This window comes from Lonchura striata, chromosome 3 (genome assembly GCF_050655825.1).
Source record: "Lonchura striata isolate lonStrDom1 chromosome 3, ASM5065582v1, whole genome shotgun sequence".
NCBI classification, from domain to species: Eukaryota; Metazoa; Chordata; class Aves; order Passeriformes; family Estrildidae; genus Lonchura; species Lonchura striata.
In genome coordinates this window covers 86166587-86191660 of record NC_140705.1, presented here as the reverse complement: position 1 = coordinate 86191660, position 25074 = coordinate 86166587, and the positions used below count along the sequence as shown (strand labels likewise).

The window sequence follows — 25074 nt, the reverse complement described above, 5'->3', positions numbered from 1 at the left end:
AAGTAGCACCATTCTCCTGTGCCCATCGTTGCCAGTAGCAATCCCCAAGGTAGGAGCCATTGCCAGCATTGCGGCTGTGGAGAGGAAGCTCTTCAGCCTGGGGCTGGAGCAGGTGAAGGAGAACCTGCAGGGGCCAGCATTCAAAACAACTTTGTTAGACAACACGCACCTGCCAGCAGTGGCATGCCCTGTGCATCTCCTCCATGCATGATCCGACATGCCCACTGTCAGACCAGGATTAGGAGCTGAGATGTGGGCATGCATTCTCAAGCGATGATTCCCTCTGACCACCTCCCTCATGTGATGCAATCGTTCCAGAGTCTCGCTGTTCCAGGCTCTTGACAGTTCAGAGGTCTGCAAAGGACTGAGTCAGACTTGTTTTGTATTGTGGCTGAAATGTATCTGGGAAAATGGTTAAAAGGAGACCTGTTTGTCTGCAAGAGCTGGAGGATTTTAGAGGTATGGAGGTCTTCTATCCATCTCCTTCTTAAATAGAATGTCTGTCTAATTGGGCTGTCTGTTTTCCATCAGAGGCTTGTTGCTTTTTACTTGTCTTATTACAAGACACTATTTTTTAAGTATTTGGTTCAGCAAGTGCACTTGGGAGCCTTCACCCATGTCCTTGCAGCCCCTGTGCTCAGCTTTGATAGCAGAGCAATGCCCTGTGCCAGGCACCATCTATGACACAATGCTCTGTTAACTATCAATGCATGAGGCAGATGCTCAAACAGGAATATTTCTCAATAGAAACTGCACTGTCCAAGCATGAGCAACATATGGAGATGGACCACTCAAACAGGACAGTTGGTGGTGTAAAACCTTTCCCTTTCCCCGTATTAGTTTCAGCCTTTGTTCTTTATCTTTATAGTTCAGTAGGCAGAAGGGCTTTGGTGATCATTTCTAGAATGAGAAGAAGAAAAAAATACTCTCACTCTTCCCAAATAATCTTTCATTGTCTTTAATCAAAATTTGCCTATGTGCAGAAGTGTAACAAGAGTTATTTCCCACTTAGAGCCAACCTTAGCATTAAGTAGAAGCCAGGTGTTGTAGAAACCATGTGCTGGCTCTGTACACAGGGTTGAAATTCACTTAGTGTTGTGCTGTGCACAGTCCTTCAGGGAGAAAGTCAGTACAAGGAATAAAGAATATTCCTATTATTGTAATTCTATACTGTTATTATAGTAACAGTATTGCTATTGTTATCCTATATATGTGTCTGATTCCACTGTCTTCCCTATTGGCCCAAGTACAGCAGAGGCAGCTTATTCAGCTAGAAAACAAGCTGGCTGCAGGACTAGCCATAGAGAAGATACCATGAGAAGAACTCTGGTATAAGACCAGAGCTCAATGGGAATAAGTTATGTGCATAAAACTGGCCCCAGAAGAGCAATAAATCTTTCTAGTTTGGAGGACTTCATAGGGGACTTCATAGCTCATCTTTGTGAATGTGACTGTTTCAGCTGAGGGCTTTGCATGTCACAGGTGGCCCATGTTGGTTTCAGTGGTTTTCTACAGGTGCCTAAAAGAGGATTTTTGAGTTCTGATACATTGTCTCTCATATGTGAGACAATACTTAGTGTTACGGAAAGAAACTACTTTTTGTGCCGTGCATTCCAGTTCATGTGTAACCTCCTACAATCAGTTTTATCTACCTTACCAACACATAATTTGCATAATTTTAAGAAATAAAAATGTACTGGGAGCTGTGGCTGTGTAATATCTGCCTTTCTGTGGAGTTGAGTTTAAAAGTCTGCTCAGGTGTGCTGGAATCTCTTCTTCTACCCAGTCTGTTTAAAAGCAGGCATAAATGGTGTAAGGAGACTGACCAAAAAAGGCAGAGAACTGGATATGCAGCTCTGAAATTAGTTCAGGAGAATATCAGAATCATTCTTTCCATTGTTATTTGAACACGCTCATTACTGCACAGTACAGTGTATTCTTTGGAAAATGAGTGCATATGGGGGAACAGATTGGACAGTGTTATAGTCTAAAGTTATTTGCTATTCACTCTGCAAGGTACAAGTGAAAACATAATTCACTGCAGGGACTAACAGAAAGGTGCATAGTGCTTGTATGTGCATTGGCAAGCTGTCAAGGTGCTGCTGTGAGCTCTTCCCAACCCCTGCTCCCTGGTCCTGAAGTGGGTACTCAATTGTCCAAAAAGCCTATGCTGAACTGCAAAAGTCACATATGAAAAGACCACAAGATTATTTTTAGCAGTGCTAGATCCCATATTTTATATTATTCAAGGCATTTTTACTTTTTCCTTTCTCTCTCTGCACCACTGTTTGACAATATTCAATCCTTCTATCCACATAGGAACAAATTCAAGCTTTATGTCTAAACCACAATCAATGTAAACTATATCAGATTTCTAACATGGAAAACTGCCAGAATCAGAGGAATTCTCCACACAGTCGGGACCATAAGGAAAAGTTCAGATTTGAATTGCATCTTTAAAATTGCAATCTCTGTTCAAAAACAAATGAGTTTGCATCAAGGTTAAATGGAGAAAAAACACTTTAGTTTAGTCACCCCAGATAGAAAAGCCAACTTTTTTCTGGAAGATAAAAATGATAGCTGGAGTATGTGTTGCTGGAGTATCAGTGTGGCCTTGTTGCCTACCATATGGCCGCAAAGGCCTCCCATGGCAGCCAGCCCGCACAACACTTCCTGTAGGCTCCATCCCACCCTTTCTTCCAGTGTCCAGCTTATGGCAGTAGCAGCCTGATCACTGTGTCTTGCCAGTGAGGCAACACAGCAGCTTCTCCCACTGTTCTTTACTAATGGCAGATATCAAAATCCCCTCTCTTCTTTACCTATGAACCCCAGCAATGTCCTTACCACACTGCTCTGATAACAGCTATCAGATTTCCACAACATTATCATGATAATAGATATTCAAAATGTAATCTTCCCACGTTTTCCAAGCAGTATGCCCTACAAGCAGTCCAGGTATAGAGCAGGGCAAAGGAATTTAATCTCTCTAAATGTCATACAAGGCATTTGTACACTCTGATAGCTGCAAAAAACTTCACTTCCCACTGTTGAGAATAGATATGTGTTAGTTAGGTATAATTGTGTAACTAGGTCTTTTCTCAACATTATAAGGAAATTTGGGAGGCATGTCTTCAGTTGATACAGGCAGGATTAATGATCTTGTCCAAAGTGCTTGTAAAAAACTAATGTTGAGACAAGCCCAGAATTAAATGAGGCCTCCTTTATTAAGCAAGGCTGCTGTATTTGCACTAGGCAGTACAGCAGAAGAAAGACTTCTCCTACAACTCATTTATTTATCTGGCTTAGACATTACTTATTTGTCAAGTTTTAACAGCTCTGTGTTGATTATAAGTTCCTTTAGTCAGAATGGAAGTTGCATTGTCATTTGTTTATAATAAACACATTGAAGTAACATCCAACACAGTAAATGTCAACTGGCCACTTCTCTCTAGTAAAAGCAGCAGTTTCTTCAACCCAGCTATGGAAAATAATGTTTTTGGTAGGGCAGAGGCAGATCTGTGATCTGTTGTAGACCTAGTACAATAATTTCAGCAAGCCAGCCCAAGCTTGTCCATGTGTATGTGACAAAGAAGCAGTAATGCAAGATTGTAAGCTCCAGAATACTTTTAGACTTATCTTGGAAAAGGGGGAGTGAAGGGGTGGGGGAGCGTAGTTTCTGCAGGACAAATTTCTGCACTCAGATATGGGCTGCAGTAATCAAATCTCTCTTAGGAAAATTAAGGGCTTCAGGCTTCTTGGTATATTGCCAGGGCAACCTCTACTTGAACAAAATGCTGCTGCACCTCCTTCCCCTGTGAAAATTTCATCACAAAAGTTGATGATGCAAATTGCTTTATAGGATCACAGACTCACCTTTATTAACTCCGATTGCCATTTAATTGCAAAAGATTGGGGGTGAGAGTAGGGAGTACTGAAGCAAGGGTAGAATATGAAGTAGGCTCCCCAGCCTGGAATCTTTATTGTTAAAAGTACCCAGAGTCAGGGAGAGTTCATGGGTGCTGAGCTGAATGAGCATGTGCAAATTTGTCTCTTTATTTGCATACACTTCCTTGTTCAAAGAAATCTTGCAAAAAAACACATGCAGGGAAAGCACTGAATTTTCTGTCTTGACTGAAGCAATGCCATCTGCAGAGTTCACCCATCTGCTTATTGATTTGATCTTATAAAATAAATGATCTAGCCCATTTAGTTTTTATTTCCTCCTCCTCCTCCTCCTCCCCTTTTTTGCCTCTCTTTGGCAAAAGAAATAACTAATATTCAAAGGAAATGAGTTGTGAAACCTCTAATAGGCTGCTAACCATTAATTTCTATAACCCGTGTTGGCAATGCAGTATTCCCTGGGGATGTTCAGCCTCACATGGTCCTCTTGAATGAATAAAAATATTTGGGATGTTCACCTCTGTTTGGATGCCCTTAAAGAGCACCACAGCCCTTTGTTTTGATGGGGTCAGTGTTCCCTTCCCCATATTCTCTCTCTGTCTCCCAACTGCTTAAGGGATTTTTGCAGATGCACAGGTATAGTCAGGAGTTGACTATCCTTATACTGTGTGCCTTCCCTCAACTCTGCTTATCTCTAGGCCTCCCTCAAATCTCATTGTTGGAACCATTGTGAGTCTGACCCGAGTTACCAGGACTTCCCTATGAGCTCCCAAAGGAGAGCAGCAACATGGGCAATTTGAGTCTGCTTCCATTCACTCACTGCTTCTTCAGTTTCCCTGGACTGTGTTCCAGTTGTGAGACAGAATGATGAACAGAGCACTGCTGAGGTGCTACACAACAGAAGGAAAACACCCAGCATTCAACTTGCTTTTCCACCTCAGTCATGGATTATCTGATAATTGACTGTGACCATGCATACACACATCCCTACAAAGTTACTGAGAGCCAAGAGCATGGTGTTCACCATGAAACCTGGTAGTTAGGACTTGCAGGGAACTTCTATGCTTAGAGCAATGACAACAGTCCTGCTGTTGACAAAAGCAGGAGACCAGGTGGACTTTTTCTGATGCTCTAACCCAATCACTTTTGCGCCAAGCTACCTCCCAAGAGTCATATCTGTGAGTCACCTGGATTTACTTGCTACTTTTACACTGAATTTTTGGCATATGGGAGGCACCACTGGAAGGCATTAACACTGAAATCCAAGTTCCTCCAAACTCTCTTAACACCTCTCCTGATGATGGTCTAGGAGGGTACAAAGCTTAAGTTAAAAGCCACTAACAGCTTTGCAAGCCCTTCACTTACAGGACAGCTGTGAAAGTTAGTGCTCAGCCTTTGCTGTCTTCTTTCCCAATACCACATGTGATGGAGAGGGATCTCAATGAACCATGTGACAGGCTAAGGGGCTGTGGAGATTGACTATGCCAGGAACTCTTGTCTTATTCCAAAGCCCCTTTAAACATAAGGCAGAGGCACATGCACAGAGACTGTATGGTCAATGACCCTTCTTTCATTCCAGGACACCAAGCACAAAAGTGACTCATGTCCATAGAAAACAAAAATCTTAAAAATCCATACCCCTTTAACTGCATGTAGCCAACTTTTTCACTTACTTACTCAATCTTTTCTTTCCCTAGACAAGATCCAATCTAACCTCACAAGCTGTTGCTACAGGGTTTGGAACTGGAGAACAGATGAAAAAAATATGATCCTTTTCAATGTTTTTTTGATGTATAGCTGTCTTCATTTGTTATGCATGAGGCTTTTTATTCACCCAAGAGGGGAAAAAAGCCATCAACCTTCTCTCTGCTTTCCTTCTGCCAAAATTAATGTGAAGACTTTTTTTCTATAAAGGGAAGAGTTAGATGGGAACAGCTCTTCTGGCATGTTGACTAACAAAATGTGAGTGCTACACACCATGCATGGAAGGGAGCCCAGTTTGAATCTGGGAGCTGCTCAGTCACATACAAGGCCCTTCATTGCACAACCTGGCACATAAGACACACAGCTGTGCAACCCAGGTGAGAGATGGTGAAGGCTAACTGCTCCTTGAATCCCCCCCTTAATCCAGCACTGCCACATTCAGGCAGTAACACTAGGGAAGGCATGCACTACATGACACCAGATTGATAAAAGTTAAATTAAACTGGTTTGGGAAACAAGTCTCAGGACAGCAGGCAAACATTCATCCATATTACTATACACAAATAAAATTTAATTCCTTCTTAATGACCCAAAAATAAGACTTGACAGTGATGTTTTATCTAACAAAATAACAGATTGTTGCATATTCACTGACTCTGTTACCATGGTGCTCAGCTATCCTTGAGCATATTATCTAGAAGAGTAATGTCCTCTGGGTATCATGGTGGTAAAAGCCACTCCAGGACTGACATTGTACAAGTCGGTCTTCTTTTGCAGAGCTGTATTCTGAAATTCTTAGATCACTGACATGAATGTCAGCATGAAGGACTGCTATAAAGCTTCTGGCACTACCAATTAGGTCATGGTGGAACAGAAAGAGAAGGCCAGGGTATTTATTTTAAAAATATTTTGAAGAAAAAATATTTAATCATCCAGTGACTGCTATGGATGGCTGAGGAACAAGGCAGTCAAGGAAACAGATGCAGAAAAACTGTTGAAATACCTAGGCTTCTTCCCAATGAAGGCATTTCTTTAGAGCACTGCAGGTACCTCAGTGAAAAACAGGTGATCCAGATGCATATTTTTCCTTGAACATATTACAGCCATTCCACACAGGTATTGTACTCATCACCAGTTATTCATTAAGCAGTATAACTAACATCTGTCATGTGATGTTTCTTCACTCATTATCTGTCCAGGGGTAAAGAAGTCTGTTGCAGTGGTATGCAGGTTGTTTTGGAAAAGGTTTTTATTATTTTTATTATGATTTACTATGTGTTACTATACATTCAGAGCATAAAATGTGCTTTTGTAAATACTTAAGCCAAAAGGTATGAACAATCCCATGGAGAATTTTTGAACTTTTCACAAATGCCTCATATAAAATTCTGCATCATCTGCAGACCACCCTTACCCTTTCTGTGTGCATTGGACTGCATCAAAGAAGCAAAACTGCTCATGATAGTCACGACAGGGCACCCCTCAACTTAGTTAAACCATCTGTGGCTGGATGCATAACACTTCAAGGCAGCACTGGAGGTGTGTAAATTTCAACAGTTAAAGAATAAATGAAAGATGCAGAGTTGACAGGCATTGAGAGCAGTCATCCACAAGCCAAAAATAGGCTTCTAAGTGAAAAACGGCAGAGGCTTGAAGAGAGACCCATAGTTCATACCCTGTATAACATGCAGTCTTTGCCACTACATGACAGGTTTCATTTGCCCAAATAATGTCTCTTACTTGCTCTATCCCAAACATTTTCTGACATTTATCCATTAATTCCAGGCTGTCTTAGGAAACATCTGTACAGCAAATGTGTCTTAGACATACAGCTTGGATGAAAGAGATTTTCTTTTGGACTGGACAGCCTGAAATAATGTCCTATGCAAATAATGCAAATGATTGATACTTGTAGTATTACTCACCACAGTGCTTTCTGCTGTTTCTCCCTTGATTTTTAAATGAGGTTTAAAAGCCTGTGAGTGAATAACCTCAGCCTTTTTATTAACTTAGCTAGCATGAAAAGCTGTGGGGCCTATGTGGCAGGTGCTGTGGGCTGACAATAGGGGTACTGTTTAATCCAAGGGAAACAAAGAGGAGAAAAGGGCCATGAATAAAAGGATATAATATATTTTCTGAGGTCAGGAGAAGCATTTTAGATCAGGAGGTGCAAAGAGAGGCCAGCTACACAAAACATTCCTTCTTGCCACACTACTTGGCCAGCAATGTGAAAGTATACCTTGTAATTTGTTCTGCAAAAGACAATGGAATCAAAGTGAAATATCTAAGTGCCTGAAGTTTGTTGATACTCAGCAGATCACCTCTACTTGCAGGAGTAGCTGGTTATGGTTCCTTGGGGAATAAACTATTCTTCTGGATGTTGCTCCTTACCAGGTTCACATCTTTAAAACCCAGAGAAACACAGGGAGACAGTCTAACACGTGCAAATAGCATTTCAACACAGGGAAAAATGGTATGTGATTTACAGGCTTGTTTGTTTTTAAATACGGACTGACTCAGTTGCTGAGAGTACTAATTATGCAATCAGTGATTGGCAGTTTAGACTGGAAAGTAGAATTGTTGAATCAAAATCACAAACTTTCTGTAAAATGCCTGAACGTGTTTTTGCTCTTATCTGTGCTCTGTAACTGCAGTGGGTTCAGGGTCATTTGTGTCATTCCTTGTGCCTGTAAGATACTGTTTCAATGAATAAATGGGTGTTTAGAGACTTAAAGACATATGGAGAAGAATACAGTTTCAAAATTTAATCAAATACCTTCCAGTTATGAAGCACAGATGTTCAGGGTCAGGAACACATAAGTGCAGCATTGCTGTAATGTGTCAGGCTACTGCTGCTCCTGTCAGAATAACCTAACCACTTGCAGGTGACTCAGAAGGTGCAAGAGCACCAAAAGGAAAATTGTATCATAATCTGCCTACTGAAAGTTCTTCAATTCTTTCAGTCACTTGCCAGAAGTACTTACATACTATTTTAAACTTTACATTTAAATCAGCAAGTGAGACAATGACAGATACTCACATTATTAATTTGTGCCAATGGCTTTTCAAGTTTTGCAAAGGTCTTGGGCCAAGTGATAACATCTGGGAATAATTTTAATGAGGTAAATGTGCATCATTAAATTCTTATTTTCCTTTTAATTAAAAGGACATTACAGCCTTTCAACTTCATGAAGCATCCCCCATTTTTCCCTTAATAAAAAATTAGCATAGTTTATTACACTTTAAAAAATGTTTATTATGATGCTTTTTTCATGCTATTTCCTCCAGTATATATAAATTATTTTTTAAACTACTGCAGTTTGAAAATCCTTTTTCCTTTTTAATGCTTCCTTCAAATAACTAGAAAATCCCATGCAAAGATTGATCACTTAATGTGCTTGTGGATTTTGCGGTTTCTCCAGTCCTGCTTTTAGGCTGCTAGGAACCTCTTGCAGATGTATACACTAGTCGGAAGGACTACTTAAGGACCATGTGATTTCCTGGGGGCAATATCACAGGAACATCCATTGGGCCTGATTCAGTTTTATATACGTATCTCCGTATATCTTCTAACCAATGCATGGTCCTCTGCCGTATATGTGCACTACTTTTTATTTTCTCATACTCTCTTGCATATTTTCTACCTCTCTTCTTTGCCTTTCCTATTCTCCTCCATTCCCCCTCTTCCCATTTCAACTACGTCTGCACAGCCTTATCTCAGCCTTTTAGTCTGTGTACTCCAACTGAGTAACATACACCCCAAATCTCTTAGTGTTGATGCAACTGATATGAACTACTCCACTTTTTGAGTGTTTACTTCCTGTTGCGGGGGCTGAAGGAGAAAGAAAACAAGTTACCCTTACAAAAATAATGTTTGTAAGATGAACCCTGTCCACACCAAAAGCACTTTGCCAGTGTGCATAACACATCATCACTGTATGTCTCCCTGACCCATTTAACCCCATTTCCAGCCCCATTCGAACACGGAGGGGCAAGGGCTTGTGCATGGTTGTAAGCGGCTTCTGGGGAAGGCTTCACAAACAGGGTTAAGCTTCAAGGGAGCTTCAGCCTGGAAGATGTTTTGAGCATTTGATGGAAAACCACTATCCAATGTTTCCCCCTCCCTCCCAAATACACAGACAGGGACATAGCGTTATTTATTGAGGGTACCAAAAGCAGGAAAGAAATGGACATCTATAATGCCCACGTGTGAGGCATTACAGATGTCTCAGGGAAGGGGTGCAATCTGCGGACGGACGTATTTCCTCCTCAAAGCTCCTGCTCAGCTTCTCTCCACGCTTCCATGCATCCAGGAAAGCCACAGACCTCGTTTCACAGCCTCCCGGCGTCGAAAACGAGGAATTCCGCTGAACCTCACGGCACGAGAGAACAAGTAAAATAAAACTGAGCAACGTTACCCCTTCTTATCCTGACTCTGGGGAAAAAAACAGAGAGGAACGCACGGACGGCTGCGGGCGCAGGGACCGACCGCACTCAGGGGGAAGAGGCCAGGGCCGGGCTGCCCTCTCGGCCGCACACCGGCTCCCGGCAGGCAGGGCGGGAAGAACGGAGGTGGCGGCTCCGCTCCCCTTCCCCCAGGCGGCCCCTCGGGGGCTGGCGGTGGCCGGAGCCCTCCGCCGCCCTCCCGGGCCGCGGAGACCGCCCGCCGCCGGCCGGGCCGCGGGTCCCGGCGCGCCCCGGCGGCAGCGCCGCATGCGCGGGCGGGGGCTGGGAGGGAGGGGGGGTAAGAGAGGAAGCGGGAGAGCACCAGATTCAAATCGCTGCTCTGGAGGGAGGGCAGAGCACAAGGGGAAGGAGACAGCCCGGGGGGAGTGGAGCGGCGCGGAGGAGGGAGGAGGAGAGAGTGGGAGGGGAGTGTGGAAGAGGAGTGTGGAAGACTGTAAGGGAACGCGGCAGAAGCTGGGCAAGGAGGTACGGTGGACGGCCAGGGTAGGCAGAGGTGTCAGGGGAAGGTCAGGGCGGCTTTGGGCACCCACGGCCGCCGCGCGGGGCACCCGCTCCGGCTCGCCCACCCGCCGCGCTCCGCCCGCCCTCCTTAACTGCTGCCAGCACCATGGTGGACAGGGGCCCCTTGCTGACCTCGGCCATCATCTTCTACCTGTCCATTGGGGCGGCGATCTTCGAGGTGCTGGAGGAGCCCCACTGGCGCTCGGCTACCGACAACTATAAGCGGCAGAAGACGGAGCTGCTCAAGCAGTTCCCTTGCCTGGGCCAAGAGGGTCTGGACAGGATCCTGCAGGTACGGCGAGCGCCGCCGGGGTGGGGACCGGGGCTGGAGCCGGGGGGTGCCGGCGGCGGCAGCAGGTGCTGCCGGGCGCCCTGGAGCGGAAAACCCCGCACCCGTGGGCGGCTGGGCGGGCTGAGGAACCAGCCGGGACACGGCACAGCCCGACCGTGTCTGTGCCTTCACAAAGCACGGTGCTCGAGCGGGAGCGTTGGGAAACCTCTTAATCTTTCCTAACTGGTTAACGACGGAGCCTTTAAATAGGGCCGCATTGCCTTCTCTTTCCCTCTGAGTCCTAAAGAAGCTGGGGGCTGATTTTCAGCTGGGCGGCCCAGAGGTGCCTCCCGGAGTGTGCTCCCGCCCGCTGTTCAACCCAGCGCCCGTGAATGCGGCTCTTGTTTTAGCACCCAGGGTGCCTTCTTCTGCCGCAATGGATGTTGTGTTAAGAGGAAGGGAAAGTGAAGCCAAGTGTCTCCATCCTCTCGATCCTCTGATTTTCTTCTCTTTCTCTTTTTTTTATTTCTTTCCTTACTAAATGCTGGAGAGATGTCTGGGGGTCCCGCAGGTCAGTCGGGGTAACTGGGGGAAATGGTGCACGGCTCTCACGGAGGGATGCTCGCAACTCTTGCGCTGTTATACTCTAGGAGACAGACTTTTTTCCAAGACATAAGGAGCTGATAATCGTCCTATCTCGCTTATCTGGCAGATTGCTCTTCAAAGCTAAGTCTTAATTCGTGTATTAAATCCGAGAGCAATATAAACTTAGTGCCTTCTTGTGGATGTGGAATCCGTTAAAATGTTGTGGTAAGCAGTAGTGAACTATGAAACACAGACTGCCCAGATATATGGGGCTCCTGTGGTGAGAGTGAGCCATTTGGGACTTTTATTTTAGAAATGTTTATACCGAGTATATTTTCTGTTCATTATGTTTGGGTTTTTTAAAAAAATTATATTTTCAAATTCACTAGAAGTCTGTTAAAATGCTTAAATACAGAAGAATGTGGCAAAGTGGCTCATTATTTTTCTTGGTGTAATAGATACTGTGCAATCGTGTAAGAGTATAGATTCTTTATCCTAAAAGTTTGTGGTTAAAGTTCCCTTTCTTCGGTTGGTGGCTTCCTATTGTCTGCTTCAGTTAGCAAAGCTTTCCGGTGGCAGTGTCCTTACTGTTCCCATCTTAGTGCCTTGTTAAGTGCCTGTGGTATTTAGTGGAACAGGTGGATAGAGGCATGAAACTATAAAGAGATGTTGGAAAATGAAAGACATGCTATGTGTTTGGCATATGTTTTTGCTGTTCTGGAGTTTTAATGACTCTAGATAATATCCCAAACCTGTTTTAATGACCTCAAGGGAAAAAAGCATTGTTTGGATTGGGATGTGCCTGGCACACTTAACTTGCTGCAGACAATATGTAGAATCTACATTCTTCCTTATTTTATTATGAAAATTATGTTGGTATGAGGGAATAATTACGGGGTTCTATGTTTATTGTTTTTTTCCTGTGATGCATATGAATCGTGAAGTGGCAGAAAGTTGGGGTTTTTTTTGGCTTTGGGTTTTTATTTTTTCTTAAAATACAAGATGATAATGAAAAAATGTGGAGGGCCTTTCCTCTTCAATGCATTAGCCCCTGCTGATAGTTTCCCTCGTCACTTCTTCCAATCCTGTCCTACTTTTTATGCCTAGTCTTGCTAGACTGATGATCCCACATAGATATTCTGTTGTCATCCTCAGCTCAGGTTAGCTCAAATGTAAATGCCTTTGTTTCATTCTTATTGGTAACTGCAAACCTTACTGCCTGCTGTCTTTAGGCTTGTAGTTTTGTGCCTGTTTGTATTCAACTTCTGTGTAAGAAGTGATGGGAAAGAGGGGAGTGTGTCATATCTGACAGAGGACAATGACAGGGTGAAATCTAACTTAGCTGAGGCTAACTGATGGTGGGGGGAATTATGTAAGGACATCAGGATTCTGTCCTGAGTAAGCTGTAAAGTATGTCAGAAATAGTCTTTGTAGTTGTCCTTTCTCAGCCACTGCTTCTGTTGGGTTCTGCTGAATCTTTTAAGCATTGCTAGCATCTCTTTCACAAATCCTGATCATCCTTTTCTCCTGTTAAACCTCTATTCTCAACCAGAAGTCCTTGATTTGAAAAATGGGCTTTTAACACCTCTGCACCCATCCTCATCCCAACTTCTATCTTGTTCCTCTGAGCCTCTTCCTCTGGGGAAGAGGGACTCTCTAAACTTGTTCTTGGGATTTTGCGTGGTTTAACTCATTTTTCTGCTGTTGTCTCTTTTTTCAATAGGTGATTTCATCTTGAAGCCTTTTCTTCCACTCTGTTTTTGGTCCCCACTGATACTCATGACTTTACAGAGCCATGTTGAGCTTTGGTGTTACTTCTCTGATATTCTATTTATGACCTCAATTTAAAACATACTGGATAAAGTTCTTCAGCAAATATCACCAACTGTAGAATTTTAAATGGGTGTTGGTAAAATGAAGGGATGCCAAGAAACGTTCAAGTTGAATTAACAATACCGATTTTATTTCCAGAAGCAGCCTGAAAGGTGGCAAGGACTGACTTATTCAGAGACCTGTCTCTCTGCTGCCCTTGTTCCCCACCCAGGTTAACTCATGTGTTAATGAGCCTATTGCTAGCTGAAAGTGCAATGGAAACTGTGGCATGACTACAAAGCCAGATCTGTAGCATTTATCTTGAGCACTTAAAAAGACAAGTAGGTTATCAGCACAGATTCTCAGCTCACAGATCAGCATCTCTGTACCAACAGTTTGATTATTAAGTGGGCTGTATTTGGTCAAATACTGTCTAAGGTTTATATTCTGTAATTAAAATTTCACAATGTATTACAGTAGAAATACACCACAATAAATGTTTCTTGAAATGTGTTTAACACACTTGCAGAAATTTACAAGCTGAGTATTGTATATGATATGCTAAAAATAAAGCCTTTTCCCTCCATCCTGAGAAATGCCTAAAAATAAACTTGCTTAAAAGCAACTTTTAGGAGTCTCTTGTGTGAAGAATCCATTTGCTTTTGATTTTGAGAATACCATACTATTTATCATAACTGTAAGAGGTAAAGTACTTAAACACTTCTCAGAGTAACATTATATAGACCCTGATTTTAAAGGTGACTCACCCTGGGCAGTGTATAGGCTGATTTCTGCTGGTCCATGTTCTTCTGGGTAGAGCCGATTGCTTAGATTTAAATGTAGCTGAGGTGCCACATTATTCACATTATTTAAACCTCCAAAGGCCCTCAGCCACAACTGCGTATTGACACGAGGAGCTGTGTAATCTCCTATCTCTTTGTACAATTATTTTGGAAGAGAAATGTCTCATAATTCTTTGGAATGTGTGCAGAAATTAACATTGTTGGTATTAATATCACTGTATCATATTTTTCATCATTGTAGGATCTTAATGTAGTGTAACAGCTTTGTCTGTTCATACAGTTCTATGGCGTGTCATTGCCACTTGTTTCAGTGTCCCCAAGTCCTGGGACCCTTTAGGAAGGGCAGCAAAGCAGGCATCCAGTGATGACACCTTTATCTACCCTGCTGTTGGAGGGAGTTTGGAAAACTGAATCAAATGTAAGGTTATTCAGTCACTTCCCTCTTCTCCAGTTCCTTACTTTTACTCTTTATTGCTCCATCCTGGCTGTGAAACATCAGCTTTAATGATAAAGGAGCTATTCATGCAAGGAGGTGCCCTCTTGACCCTTATATCTATTCACATGAGCAAAGGTTTGCCTACCCTGGGCCATGCCTTATTTACCAGGAAATCTTCTACTTGTCCACCAGAGTAATTGAAAAAATATATGCTTTTTATTGATAAACATCAAGGCTGGTGAAAAGAAATGGAATCATTTGCAGATGAGTGAAAATGGTTCTTTCAAAACAGCAATAAAATGAAAAGAGAAACTGCTGCCTGTGTTTAGGGCAAGCAGACAAACATACTGAGTATGATAACAAATAGCTGGCGTCTTTATTTGAAAAGCGTACAAGACTCTAAACAGACTTGAGATATAACTTTAGAAACCTAAAGCACAGTGCTGTGAACAATTTTTAAGGATGGCTGCTGGATTATACATGGCACATGGTTTATGCTAAAGAAAATAACAGTTAAATGAATTAATAGTAGTTTCTCCTCTGGTTTTTAAAGTGTCTTCGCTTTTCACAAGTACCTGCAGGTATATTTCCAGGATTTTGGTTTGTATTTGAAGATGGTCAAGCTTGCTTGTATATTCTTGGAATTTATCTTACATTGAGCTTGGAATTTATCTTAAATTGAGAAAAGTTAAGCTTATTCTCTGATTCTGAACATTGCCACATTGCTTTAATTTCAAACTGCTACCTCGAAGTTTAAATCTATGTGCAATACTTTTGAGAGAGTCTGCAAACTAGAGAAAGTTTTCTTAAAAACTTGAACTAGGTTTTCAATGCTTTGTTCAATGTATAACAGAGATTATGGCTTTTACTTAGGGTTTGTAGAGTGATTTATTTTTCAGTGTAAAGTTAATAGGGTCATCTTTTTCATAATATTTTCCCTTTTTTGTGCTCTTCAGGAGATGCATAAATGAGATTCTAGACTTACTTGGGTTTGTTTGTTTGCTCTTTACCATCCTGAACCCTTCCATTGAAGATATTGAAGGTGGGGTGGATAAGTAGGGGACTGAATTAATTATCTGGAATGGCAGTTGACTTTCTCTTTCAAGGTGAAGCATTTTTCATAGGCTGAACAAAGTAAAGCTGAGCATCTTTCAGACAAGGACAAGTGACTGCCAATGAAGTGAAGTTCTAATATCTTTCATATAAAAACTTGACAGTGTAAATTAAGGCTTATGCTTGTGAAATAGGTATTCCTATATTTTTGAAATCTGTATCTTTAGTTATGCATTGTCTGAATTTAGCAGTGATGAACTGAGATGAAAATGTAGGACCACTGTCCATGGCTGACTAAGATGCCTCAGAGTGTGATTTATCGGTGCTGCCACTGCAGCATTAGAAACAAATTGAGGACAGGCAGCACAGAATCATTAGGGTTGGGAAGATGTCTTCTCTGAGATCATAGAGTCCAACCTTTGACCAAACACCTACTTGTCAAGTGGACCTTGGCACTGATTGCTATGTCTAGTTGTTTCTTGAATGCCTCCAGTGATGGTAACGCCACCGCCTTCCTGGGTAGTCCATTCCAATGCTGAACAGCCCTTTCTGTGAAGAAATTCTTCCTGCTGTGTTACCCCACAGCTTTTCTCTGTATGTTTCTACATAGGAAACCTAATGTAAGCAGGCATGCTTTTCTGTTGTGTTTTTTTTTTTTTTTCTTTTTCCCTGTTTAACCATTAAATTGTTTGAACTTTCTTGGAACATAGTTAAACAAAGCTGATAGTGCATACACTGCAACTCTGCTGATGGAGCAATAGCAATCGATCAAAAGGCATAATTTTTCTGCTATGAGCTTTTCCTTTTTCCTGTTATGAACTTAATCTTTGAGTGTTCCTAGTATGCTGTCCTCCTGTTACCTTAGAGCTGAATGTTTGTGTTACCTCACATGCTACCTTCTGCTACTATAGGTGTGTTTTTGACAAGCTCTGCTCTAGAGACTATAGCATGCAAGTCGTTTTGCAAGTTATCAACAGTTTGTTCTATGCTTTGGTACATACTGTATATATGGTTTCTGCAAGATACCTTCTGTAGCCAGTGAAAATACAGTGTAAGGATGAGTTTGTATGGATTTCCTTTTTAAAAACAAATAGTTGTTTTTGCTATGTATTAATAATTAAACATAATGAATTGTTTTGCTTTTTTCTGGATGCTGTTGACTTTCAGAACAGTTGTTTTCCTTGCTGGTAGTGCAATTAGATGTCAACATAATAATACACAACCCAGAAACAAGCCGGAGTACAAGTGAGAGTAAATAATCTGATCAGCTGGAGAGCAAAGGAGAATGCTTTTGCACTTTGGTGCTGTAAATCTGCTGATCACAGTGCCTGTGATTTGCAGAGGTTTTATGTTGTCCTGGCACTTGTTTGATTCTATGGATCGAATACATTGGAACATGTAGTTAAATTCTTTCTGGAGTAGGCTGGAATAGTAGTATGCTTTTGGGCTTTGTTTAGTCCAAATTGAGCTCATCACAAACTGAGTCTGCTCTATAGTATGTAACAGAATGCAGTAAAAGGACAAGTGGAAGAATTGCACTCTTCAGTTAAATTAAAATCCTGAACCACCACCTGTGGTGCTACAGACATCCTCAGGAGAGCCACACTTTGAGGCCGATTGAACTTTTAAAATAAGCATGCAATATGTACTCTGCATTTTTGCTAGCCCTGTCTGCTGAGGGGATGCTTTGGGCTTGACGGAGTTTTGCCTTTCTTCATTTTCTGTCTTGATTCTGTGAGGTTCCTTATCAGCACTGCTGGTTCTAGCATTACTAGATCTTTTTTTTTAAAACACCAGGTTCTTTAGTAGGGAACTTCAGGCTGGCTGTTTGTTTTCTGTGTCCTTCCGTCCGATATTACCATGTCTTTGTATTGGGGTTTTTAGATTTTATTTTGTTAGTTATGTACTTACCAACACTTGAATTGTAGGCAGGAGAGATTGTTCCTAGGCATGGATTGCCCTAGTAACTCTATTTACAGTCAAATCAGTAGTGAAGATATTATTTTTTTTTCTGCATTGTGTTGTGTGAACTCGAGTGAATCAAATACACTCTTGGGTGCAAAATAGTTCCTGAAATGTTTTAAATCAAACCTCATACACAGATTTTCTTAAGAGAAAGAAACATGAGTGATAAAAAGGAAGTAGGAAAAAAATAATAGGTTGTGTTTCCTTTTCTAACCATATGTGTATCTGTAATGTTTCTTAATGGGCCAATTGTTTTTAACCTCTGTTGTGGGGTTGATTGCTACAGATCAGGCAGTCTGTAGGACTGTATTTTTGTCTTAGTGAAAAGGTAGACTCAGATTATGATTGAGAAAACTGCAAATACTAAATTGACTTTGTTCTGTGTCAGCATCTTGCAAATAGTGTTTAAGCAGTTTCCAACGGCTGAGAAACAAAATCCAGGCCTGTGTGTCTCTTTGAGGTTGCAAGAGGTGCAAAAATGTCCCATTTGGACCTATCACATGTCTCTGTATTCGGATACTTCCTAACAACAGTGACAGTTAACATTCATTTGGACTACAAAGTAAGTCACAAGATTGTCAGATAATGGCAACAAGTGAGTAAATGGAACTTGAATATAATTCTGCAAAGGGTTGTGAAGGTCCTGAGGTGGAAAGCAAAGCCAGATATGGTACAGTATATTTGATTGCCTAGCTAAAATATCAGATTATCAGTGATGACTTCTCTGTGTGACCTCCAAAGGCTCTTATTGCTGCTCTTCTTTGCTACTCCCAGCCTACTCCAAATGAGTAAAAAAGGCTTTGGAGGAAAGTTGGTCAAGAATCATGTTTGGTTCCTTGCTAGAGGTGGTTTGTAAGTAGATTGTTTCTGGCCTGTAATGCAAGTAAGGTTGATGATTCTCCTTCAGGCACCAAAGAAACAGGGGAGGTGTTTGAAGCCAAGCAGCTGAGCAAAAATAAGGTTTTAATCAAGCTCACTGTGATACTGACTTCTCCCTTAGCCTCTCTTGCATTAGTCTGGCTGGAGCACTCAGTCTACCACATACTCAGCTCTTAGAGTTGCTGTTAACCAGCTACAGACTGTAATACAAATATGTTAAAATCAAGTTAAATAGTTGATCTATGATAACCTGCCAGTTAAGGCTTCAGGCCTGTCTAAGTGGTGTGTACATGACTGCAGGATGACAGAGGGCAATCAGCACTTGCCGTGTTGGCACAAGGGTTTTTGAAGGGCACTGGAGTTTATGCTTCACTCTTTCTTATTTCTATCAGTGCACTCTGAAAATTTTTCACCTGTGTCACTATGAATTGCCCTTTTAAAATACCGCTTGCCCACTTCCAACTTTTTTAATGGCTTTTCAGGTGGAAGGCAAGGAAAGGGAGAGAGAGCAAAAAAATTTGAAGTTGCTTCTTTGTTTAGCAGCAAACTCAGTAGTCATCTTTATTGTGTCTCTACATTATTTGTTACAGTAATACTAGATTTTCTGGTAGTGTCTTAAGTGGATTGTGACTATAGGATAACAGTGCTTTTAATGAAGTTGTTACGTAGTCTCTGCAAGGTCCTAAAGCTGTCAACTTGATTAATAAAATGAGAAAAGATGTCTTTATCTTATATTTGGGGGAAGTAAAATATAGTTCAAAATTGAGAGTTCCTTGGCTTTATTTGCATGCTTTGATAATGCTTGTTCAGCTCTGCTACAATTAGACAACTGGTTATTTGGACAGATGTCCTCAGAGCTGGCTACTTCTTGTCTCCTAGTGGAGAAAATTTGTCATAAAGTAGTTTCACACTAGATATTGAGTAGGTGTTTTCAGATGAATTCTGTGCATCTTGGAAAAACTGTCTCACTCATTTGAGGTAACTGCAGCTTTTCTGTGGTTTTGTGGACTTCCTTACCATCTTGTATGTGAGCAGCTCTTAAGCTTGAGGGTTCTCTACTTGGAAATCTATGAGTGCTTCCTCTGTCTCAGCTTTAGAGGAGGTACTAGATGCTGCTGAACAGGCACAGATGTCAGTTGCAGGAAATCTAGACTAGGAAGGAAAAGAGTAGCAGAAGGCACTTCTGTCAGTTGATCCCTCTTGCCTTTTGTTACAGTAGCAAGATGACAAAGTGGTTTGGCTTTCATGCATCCTCAGGGATGGGACAATTGAGAAGTGATGGAGCACAGAGTCTGTTAATTACCTGCCACACATCAGCGCTCTACATTACTTTTTGCCTGCAATTTGTATTGTGTTAGCTGTTCAGGGGAAACCTGCAAATATATGGGAAATTTTGTGAATCTGAAAGTGTGCATGGTAGTTTTAAAGTGGAAAGATTTTTCACTTGACTAAGCTTATTTTTTCACTGACTTAAAATCCTTTCTACAAGATATATGCAATTTCCAGTTTACCTGTGGGGTTTGACCAGGAACTAGATGTAGTACAGGGCTGAAAAGGTTATTGGCGAATGAGTGAAGCAGTATCTGTTCTGCTTTCTGTCAGTTAGTTGGAAGCTCCCTTGGTAAGAAAGCCCCTTCTGTGTACTTGTTAGTGTAGTGCTAAAGGTATTAAAATAGCAGAAGATTGTGTTCCAGTGTTTATGTTGTGTGCATGGCTTTTAATGCTACACAATTACTGGGGAAAAAAAAAAAAAAAAAAAAGGGTTTGTATGTATGCTGACACAATTGTGTTTAAGAAATACTCTAAAGCACGGCTAGCTTTTAGCAGCAAACTGATGTTATTGCCAGTATAATACACTCACCCAGCAGAAGAAATAAACTAGGCAAACCAAGCTGTTACCAGTCTGAAGAGTGTTGAGGTCAGACTGTTTCCTGGTCTGTTTCCTCAGTTACTGATCACATTTCTTTCTGTGCCGGCAGATCTCTGTATTTGAAAACATTTGTTCAGAGCAGCCTCCACTCCTTCCCCAGTTCTTCTCAAAGATCAGTCTTCAGTTAATCTAGTGTTGAAGAGATTTAAAGTAACAGAAAAACACTTTATTTCAGGCTAAGCCCTGATAAAGCTAAAGACATAATAATAAAAGTCTCAAAGCTAAGAGCCTTTCTGTGGCAGTTCTTTTGCCCTTGTTAGACCCCTTAAGATAAACCCATCACCTTGCAAGTCATACAAAGCATTCTGTCCCTATTGACATTGGAAGTATGCCTTGCCTTGCCTCCTCCTCCTGCTGCTGCCTGATACAGGAATGATAGAGAGAGATAGATTGGTGTGGTTGAAGTTATGAAAGTTTTTGGTTGACCTTGGAAATCTGGTTGGTTGTTTGGCTTAAGAAGGTGGCTTAAGTGATGATTATCTTCTCTAAATAAAATTGATGACAAAAAAGTGATGGTACTACCCTACAGAGTTAGTGTTAATAGCCAACAGTGTGTCTTTTTCTTGTTCCTGTTCTGTAGTTCTAAAGTCTAGCTGATTAAAACTGTTGCTACAGGTAGTACTCTGCTCCACCCAAGTCTGATCACTTTCGGTTTTTTTGCTTGATGATGTTGGGACAAGCAAGATTTTTATTCTAGCATGTGTAAACTCACTGAATTGTCAGACAGTTAAGTTGCTAGGATAGGTTGTTAAATAGGAAATGAGGCATGTGATGCTACTGGCATGCTTCAGCAGCAGCTTCTAGCATGTCTTCAGAGAAACAAGACCGTTAAAGTTGTATTGAAATTTGGGGATGAAATACAGAAGTGCTTGTGAAACCAAAAGTCTTTGGCATTTTTCTCTTAGTGCCTAAGAAACTGAACAGTTTTTAGAGTGTTCAAAGCAAGTAGCTTTCTGTAAATTTCATAACCTGAAGCATATTTTAATGCATGGCTATAAATGGGAGAGAATGTAGTATGCAGTGTTACTTTATGCTTCAGTTCACTCGCTGAGTTGAAAAGCTTATTGCCTCTGTAAGCAAAGCTGTCAAGCTTGGATCACTTGTGTTTTGACTTGTCCTCATTAACTATTCTTATATACTGAGAGCATGGCGGGTTGCGGGGGAGGGGGTGGCGGGAAGCTTCATTTTAAACTGTTTCCTCTTCTACTTCTCCTGTGTAGTATCAACATTTTCTGTCCAACCCTCTGCGTCTAATAAATTCATCTCAATAAACTGTGTTTTTATTGACAATAGGACTGTTTTGGTTTCATTTAAATCTACTTAAATCAATTGCAACTGAACTGAAATGTATTATTTTGGAAACAGACTGCTCTATGGGTTACCATCTGCTTATGCAATAGGTACCAGCTCTGTTGCAAGAGTCTCATGCAAACACTGTCTGGTTCTAACCCTGCCTAACATAGGTCACCAGCTGGTGTGAGGGTTTGATTAAACTCTTGACTCTTCTGCTTCCACTTTCTTATCTCTTAAATGGGGACAACAGCACTTTCCAAAGCCCTACTAAAGGGGAGTTGGCTACATTAGTCACCATGTATGTATTCAGATAGGAAGGAAGCCTAATCTGGTATTACAGATTATTCCAGTGTCTTAATTTCAGTTGATGCAACATAAAAATTGTCAAAATACTTTTTTTTATTTTTCCCCACCCAAGGCAAAGTGTGTTATAAGCATATTGGGACAGAAGTCCACCAAATTAAGCTATACTAATGAAAGCTGTGACACACTCTGATAGGTTTTATTTCTGAATGAGAATGTTGGTGAGCCAATGAAAAGCAGGGGCACTCGGCATCTGCAGAACAGCTGCAGTTCTCATGCAGCAATAACCTTTAGCTAATTTGTCTTCAAAACATGTCTGTGTGGAACTTGGGAAAGTGAAAAGGAAACATTTCTATTACTGCATTAATCAAAAGAGCAAGGGGATGGTGGTAAAGCACTGAATATGCTTTTCATCAAAATAGTTTATTAAGTAGTTCATAAAACTGGAATCTAGTCCTGGAATTAATAGGGGAAAAATACATATAAACTGCTAAGTTCTGTAGTCATGATCTGTCAAAAAAGCCAGATGTCTCTTCAGAACAGTTGGTATTTACATCCATTGCACAGAAATCAAAAGGGGAGATAAAATTAAGCAACATTAGTTTGCTGAAGCATAGGATCTGCAGGTATCGCAAATAGGGAAGTTTCAGTATTCAATTCTGCAATGACAAAATAGTTCCAGTTAACTTATTTGCTGAATTAAGAGTTTCACTTATTATTTAACTCTGCAGAAAGTCACAAAAAGGAAATAACCTTGTTGATCTCTTTTCTTAATATCTCTCATATTGTTTGTCCTATGAATTATGACTTATGGGAAAATTAACTGTCCATGCTATACATCATAGACAAGCAAGTCTTAAACAGTGTGTGCTGTAAAAATATTGACATGCCTCCAAGAGGTTAAATTTCCCTACAGATTAGACATTTTTTTCCAAAGGAAACAATAACCTATTTGAACTGCATAATAGAAACAGAACTCCAGTTGTTGAAATTGTTTTTTTATGGACTCTTACCACCTAAATCTTAATGACTTCATATTTCACTCTGAAATAGAAACTACTCCAAAACTTGGGGGGGTTATTGCAGGATTAATTAATTCTCTCATCACAGTAGTTTACCCCTAGTCTCCTATTTTACACATCAGGCCAGGAGGTCTCTAATTAAGCATGTTGTTAGCTAGTTGTTAGAGAAATTAGCAGCAAGACAGCAGTGGCTGGTAGTGAGGGAAAGCTTTATTCGTTCAACTGTAATTGTTCAATTTGCCAAAACCCCTCAAAATTCAACATGTAGCATCTTAAAATTGCTTGGTTTTTGATCAGTGGTGTTAAGTTCACTTTCTCTTCAAGTCTTGATTTCATGGTATAGAAAGAGCAACAAATATTTCCTAAGACCTGATCACTCTGTTTTTCTGTCAATTCATGTGAACAATGCTGGTTTGGCCTCAATTTGCCTTAGTGAGGAAATGTGCTTGGGTCCAAACCTGTTTGGGCTGAACATGCTTCTGTGATTTTATTCTTGACTTTTAATGCATGAAAAATGAAGCCTCAGATTTAGGACATTCCTTTCAGTAAAGGTAGTGTGGGAAAGCAACAGGAAATTTCCATGAGGATGAAGAAAGGGAAAACATAGAACTCATTGCAGACCATGAAATCAATAAGCATTATCCAAATCATGTCTGGGCAAACTACAAGAGTGTTCCACAAACATTCATGTACACCATGTGAGGACTTTTTAGAAAACACATATATGTGTTTTGACTGAAAATGTCTTATACTACCTATTTTTAAAACACTGTTTTGTAGAATAGATGCTTATGATGGAAAGCTGCAAAGACAAATGTAACTCTTGTATTGCTTCTTACAAAGCAAAAGAACAAAATTATAGAATGGTTTGTGTTGGAAGGAGCCTTAAAAGATAATCCAGTTCCGCAACCCCCTTGCCATACCTTTCACTAGACCATGTTGCTCAGATTTGTGTTCTGTTTCCATTGTTAGATGGAGTATTTTCATGCAAAATTTGCTTAATCTGAAGAGGACAGCTCTTGTGTTATGTCTCTAGCTCTAAATGTAACAGCCCTCTGTAAACCTTCAGTAGAATAGCACTTGGAACAAATAAGGAGTGCAAATTATCATTACAAAATCAGTCATCTTGACGTGTACTTCTTTTCAATGTGGCCTTAAGGCTTCACAATGTCAGTAGGGAAATGCATCCACTTTGTAGAACCACTACATTCAGTAAAGGAAATTATATGTATCCTGTATGGCTCAAACCTTACTTAAAGACCTTCTTGTTAGAAGTCTGTCAGGAGACAAAATAAATTGAACTTGTGCTGCAAAAGTATCAGTCTTCTATTTATCAGTAGAGTTGTTTCTTTACAAGTAATTTGTTTTGCTCTTCACCAATTCTCTCTTGGGCACTTGGCATTGTGTCTATCCTTGAGGAAGAGCTCCTGCACACTTAAATGGAGCCATGGAAAGTGGTAAAAGAGTAAACACTTTCTCCCAACATCTCTCTCCTTCTCTCTTAGTGAGAGGATTTTGCAAGAGGGCAAAAATATGTTCTACTGTGCACTATAATAGTAGTAAGGATTCCGGATCCAAAACCTTACCTCTAAGCCCACATTGCAGCAATATTTACATTAGCCTAACTAATCACTGTTAATCTGGATTTTAGTTTAGGCAGGGAGGTTCTTATACCATGCTGAATGCTTTGATTAACAGTTATTGTTTGGTTGTGAGCCTGTTTTAATTTGCAGTTTAGTTTCATTCAGGCTTTTTTTTTTTTTTGTTGTTTATTCCTATAACAAACTGGCTTTCTGTTTAAATGGCTTTTGTTTGTGGTCTTGCATTTTAGTTTCTGATACAGTAAAAAGAAAGCAATGCTATCTCCTCTTACCCTTTATTTTTGCAGTACAACTTGCTTATCTTCTCTAAATAAAATTGATGACAAAACCTATGTTGATCTCAAGGGCAGTGATGTCCAGTTTCAAAATATGGAAGTTTTGGAACACTCTTCACTGCAGGCTAATTCAAGGACAATTTATGTTTACAGCATAGACTGAATTAGGAAATTAAAGAAACTAGATGAATTTTAAACTGTATTTTGCTAGTCTGTTCTCCCTATAATTGAACTAAGTCAAATGGTTTTTCCGTCATTCTCTTCTACAGGCAGG

At 40.8% G+C, this 25074-nt stretch overlaps 1 protein-coding gene across 1 annotated transcript in view; it reads left to right on the top strand.

The window, feature by feature from the left end:
- Positions 1 to 10344: 10344 nt before the first annotated feature.
- Positions 10345 to 25074, top strand: part of KCNK5 (potassium two pore domain channel subfamily K member 5) — a 32599-nt gene continuing 17869 nt past the window's right edge. Inside the window, exon 1 of the mRNA XM_021550436.3 lies at positions 10345 to 10864. Within this exon, the coding sequence (XP_021406111.1) occupies positions 10679 to 10864 (186 nt within the window). The 5' untranslated portion in view covers positions 10345 to 10678. The remainder of the gene's footprint in view (positions 10865 to 25074) is intronic.